We start from the raw sequence: 4,610 nt of genomic DNA, 5'->3' as shown, positions 1-4,610 counted from the left end.
CCCTTAGAGGTGAAGGCTTTGTTTCTCTTTTTCCCTCTCTGACTTTTCCTGTTGTCTTCGACCACACTCCCCACCACAGCCATTACTTTTTCACCATTGTCCTTGGACATTACTAAACACATGGGAATAAGTAATCCAGAAGGGGAGGCTTTAGCTCAGTTGGTAGAGTGATTGCTACCATGCGTGAGACCCTAGGTTTGAGCCCCAGTGCTTCATCAACCCAGCATGGTAGTGAACACCAGCAATCCCAGGACTAGGGAGTAGAGGCAGGAACATCAGAAGTTCAAGGTCATCCTCAGCAAATTTGATATGTTGAGGCCATGCTGGGCTCTGTAAGAGTCTGTGTGTGTGTGTGTGTGTGTGTGTGTGTGTGTGTCTGTCTGTGTGTGTGTGTGTGTGTCTGTGGGTGTGTGTATACCCTCATTTCTGTACATATACTCATATATACATGTATGTGTGTGTATATGTATATATGATTCAAGGAGGTAGACAATGAGCCATGGGATGCTCTCTGAGAAAGAAAGTACCAGGGAATATTGAAAGCTCATCCTGTGGGAAAGCATTTTTCCTCAATAGTCAGAGCCAGGCTCACGTGGAAAAAACATTATTCTCCATACGTGTTGTGTGTGTGTGAGGGGGTGTTCCTGCACAGGTGTGTGTGTGTGTGTGTGTGATTTGACATTCATTGAATTGAAGCTCTGATCAAAGAAGGAGAGAGAGGAAAGGAAGAAGTCACCAGTTTCCTTGAATTACTGAGTGTTCAGTGAACTTGGCTGCAGTATCCAGAGCCCTCACTCTGGCAGCGATTTTGCCGTCAGCGAGGGCACAGCAACCGTGCAGGACTCGACATTGGGTGGATGACTCCCTCTTCTCCTGGTCACTGGCCGTTGGTGTGCAAACCTCCTGGGGAGTCTTGGGTGATGAAACCTGGCACACAAGCAGGAAAATGGGACCGTGACTCCTCAGCAGACCCTTCCTTCCTCTCTGGCTGAGGATAAAAGTCCAGCAGAGAGAAGTACAAGCAGCAACTGACAAAGCAGCGGTTCTGGAAAGATGCAGCCGCTCCTGCTCCTGTTGACCTTTATTCTACTCCGGGGAGATGAGGCAGGTGAGTGACTAACCACACTACAGAGCTCTGAGCCTGCCCTATAATCTAGAACTAGACCTGCTGCAGAAATCCTAACTCTGCCTCATTGAGCAATCTGCTCACATTTCCTCAGTTTCCTTGTCCCTTATAAAGTGTGGATAATACTAGTACTGCCTCCTAGAGTTGCCATGGTGGTCAAATTAATGCGCGAGAGGGTCTTGTTATACCTGTTATACTCTCTCATACATTAACCAATTTAACTGCCATAAAAAGTATTGTATGAATATTTTTCTACATAAATTTACTCCATAGCCCAAACATCAAAGCCCAGAGACAAGAACACAGCTGTGACAGTCCCATCGTTCCCATCTAGAATCATGTCTAGTCCCATGGTTCAAGGAGGTAGACTCTGGGCCATGGGAGGCTCTCTGAGGAAGAAAGTACCAGGGAGCAGAGAAAGCTCACCCTCTGGGAAAGCATCTTTCCTCAGTAGCCAGAGCCAGGCTCCTGTGGAACAAACATCACTCTCCACTTGGAGAGGGAACACACAAAGGTCTGGGAAGGGGATGAAGCTCCCCCCAAGGCTTGAGTAATTGCTTGCTGTGGAACCTGGGAGTCTTCTCCCTGCCCCTTACATCCCTGAAGCTCCCATGTATCACACCTTCCCCACTTTCAGCCTTTCTAAGGCCACCCACCAGGCTCTGTCTGCTCCCAAGCACACAGGTAAGCGCCAGATGCTTCTTTGCAGGAAAGATCATTGGAGGCCGAGAGGCCAGGCCCCATTCCCACCCCTACATGGCCTTTCTTCTGATCCGGAGTCCAGAAGGGCTGAGTGCTTGCGGAGGATTTCTGGTGCGCGAGGACTTTGTCATGACAGCAGCTCATTGCTGGGGAAGGTGAGGAATTCGGGAGCTTCTCAGGAAGCCAGACTCCCCAAAACTTCCTCTTTGGAGCCACCTGAAAGTATGTTATGACAATTGAGTATAATTATAATGAAACATTCTGCTTTCAATTCTATCAACAAGATGGGAGGAGGGGAAAGAAGCAAGGGTTGGTACATAGAAAGGGGGATATCAAAAAAAAAAAAAGGGAGAAGGTAGAAGGCACAGACTGGGAGCTGATTATGAATTCATTTAATCTGCTATCCCCAGTCCAGGGCCCTCCGTGCCCCTCACTCTCTGCAGCTGCAGTTTTTCTGTTCTTGGGCTATTCTTCTGCCCTGCTGAGCTACTGGATCTAAGATCCTGGTTATCACACCTACTTCTTAGCCAACTTTTCTTCTGCAGCTCCATAATTGTCATCCTCGGGGCCCACAACATCCAAAGGCAAGAAAGGACCCAGCAACACATCCCTGTGCTCAGAGCCATCCGCCATCCCGATTACAACCCAGAGATCATCCAGAATGACATCATGCTACTACAGGTATGACCAGCCTGACCTCTGGTTCTCCAGGCTTGTTGGCTCCCTCTCTGCGTATGGCATTTCTGTGTTCAGGGACTATTGAGGAGGGAGTCAGGGCAGGGGTCCTGGATGGTGGGGGTGGGAGGGACAAGGAATTCCTGGGTGTCAGTGAAAGATATCAGCTGAGCTGGGACGCCTGCATTCCTTCTGACAGCTGAGCCGGAGAATCCGGAGGAGCCGAGTGGTGAAGCCCGTGGCTCTGCCTCAGGCCAGCAAGAGACTGCAGCCTGGGGATCTGTGCACAGTGGCTGGCTGGGGCCTGGTGAGCCAGAACAGGGGAACAAATGTACTCCAGGAGGTGCAGCTAAGAGTGCAGAGGGACCAAAAGTGCAGCAATCGCTTCGAATTCTACCGCAGCCAGACTCAGATCTGCGTGGGCAACCCAAGAGAGAGGAAAACTGCGTTCAGGGTAAGAGTGTGAACAGCTACCAGTATTTCTTGGAACAAGGGGCTCAGAGCTGACAGACATCAGGAGGGCAAGTCTCCATTTCCTCAAGCCTGGGAGATGGCCAGAGTGGAAAGGGTTCTCCCTCTTCAGGAATGACAGGAAGACCCACAATTTGCCTTACCAGGAAAGGTGGAGGTACCTTGATGGAGTGAGCTGAAGGCAATAACCTTAGCCAGGTCTAAAAGACCCAGGGGCTTGACCCCTGCAAGCCCATCAAATGCCCATCCCCCATATACAGGCAACTGAAGAAGCTCACCAACCCATGCCTTCTCTGTAAACTGGAATCATAGGGCAGCAAGAGCCAGAAGACCTAGCTTCATGTCCTTTCCCTCCTCTGCCCACAGGGTGATTCTGGTGGTCCTCTGGTATGTAACAATGTGGCCCAGGGCATCGTCTCCTATGGAGATAGGAATGGTACTCCTCCAGCCGTATTCACCAGGATCCAGAGCTTCATGCCTTGGATAAAGAGAACAATGAGACGCCTTGCACCTTGGCATCAAGAACCTGCTGACACCCTACCTGAGGCAGCCATCAGCTCTAGGGGATTTCCACAGCCTTGATTAACGTCTAATGAGGAGCATAAATATTTTTGTTTATTAAATATCATCTAGTGCTGTCTTAATGTGTTTGAACTCCTATGTCAAAATACTATATAGTGGTATTTTAGTGGTATTCTAAACAACAGACATTTATTTTGCTGCATTTGAGATGCCCGAAGTCTGGGCACCAGCAATTTGTTGTCTGATGAGAGGCAGCTGAATGGATCACAACTCTCCTCTCCCTCACATGGCAGAACGTGCAAAGGGATTCCACCTGCCTCTTTACTAGGCTGGCTACTCACAAGGGTAACCTTTCACTCCCATCTAATCCCTTCAAATGGGCATTAGGTGTCCATGTATCAATGTCAAAGGAGCATCCAAAATCATGTGCCTGAACAGAGTAAAATTCCTCCAGAAAATGAGGGTTTTTTTTTTTTCGCCCACGACAAACAAACGCCATCACCTACCCAGAGCCTGGGGATCCAGAGGAGTGCCTCTCCTTCCTTAAGCCATGTGTCCCCTCTCTCCCTCACCTCACTCTCTGAATCCACTCCTCTCCCTAGGGCAAAGTTCTCTCTCCCTGAAACCCTCCCACTAAGGGAGGAACTGTGCACAGATAAGCCCGATCAAATGGACAGAGGTGAAACTCCATTAAAGCCCCATTTAAGACAAATTTCAAACCCATGAGAACAATGAACTTTTAAGAAGTGGTATTAGGACAACTGGGTAATATTGAATGAATTCCTTACACCACACTAAAAATAAACATCAATGCACACAAATGCTAAAGACTAAACTACACAAGTACTGGAAGAGAGGGGGGGAAATAGAACATTGGTATGAACACACGCCCAGTTTTCATAGCAGCACGAGTCACAAAGGTCAAAACAGAGGCAAGGCAATGTCCCCCAGAGATGGTAGTTCTTGTCTGAAACCTCCCATCACAGCAGGAGCACTGCGCTGCAGACCAGTGGTTGGTGAGGAAGGTCTGCTTCATACTTTTAGAACTCTGAAGTTATATTAAACTGCAAACAAAATGTGGACTTAAAAAAAATGATGTGTTTTACCTAAAGAT

The 4,610-nt window shown here is 48.5% G+C and overlaps 1 protein-coding gene across 1 annotated transcript; it reads left to right on the top strand.

Moving 5' to 3' along the window:
- Nucleotides 1–1,053: 1,053 nt before the first annotated feature.
- LOC129684371 (cathepsin G-like) lies at nt 1,054–3,556 on the top strand. The gene is made up of 5 exons (XM_055617518.1): nt 1,054–1,108; nt 1,836–1,983; nt 2,374–2,509; nt 2,703–2,957; nt 3,341–3,556. Exons 1-5 carry the CDS (start codon nt 1,054–1,056, stop codon nt 3,554–3,556), a joined length of 810 nt encoding a protein of 269 aa, XP_055473493.1.
- Nucleotides 3,557–4,610: the final 1,054 nt, after the last annotated feature.

The sequence above is a fragment of the Psammomys obesus genome, unplaced genomic scaffold, assembly GCF_907164565.1.
Source record: "Psammomys obesus unplaced genomic scaffold, mPsaObe1.curated_primary_1811, whole genome shotgun sequence".
NCBI lineage: Eukaryota > Metazoa > Chordata > Mammalia > Rodentia > Muridae > Psammomys > Psammomys obesus.
This window is presented reverse-complemented; position numbering and strand designations above follow the sequence as displayed.

Coding starts and splice junctions, on each gene's coding strand:
- LOC129684371 (XM_055617518.1), top strand. CDS start 1,054: ATGCAGCCGCTCCTGCTCCTGTTGACCTTTATTCTACTCCGGGGAGAT. Junction 1,109..1,835: donor ACTCCGGGGAGATGAGGCAG/GTGAGTGACTAA, acceptor GCTTCTTTGCAG/GAAAGATCATTGGAGGCCGA. Junction 2,958..3,340: donor AGAGGAAAACTGCGTTCAGG/GTAAGAGTGTGA, acceptor CTCTGCCCACAG/GGTGATTCTGGTGGTCCTCT.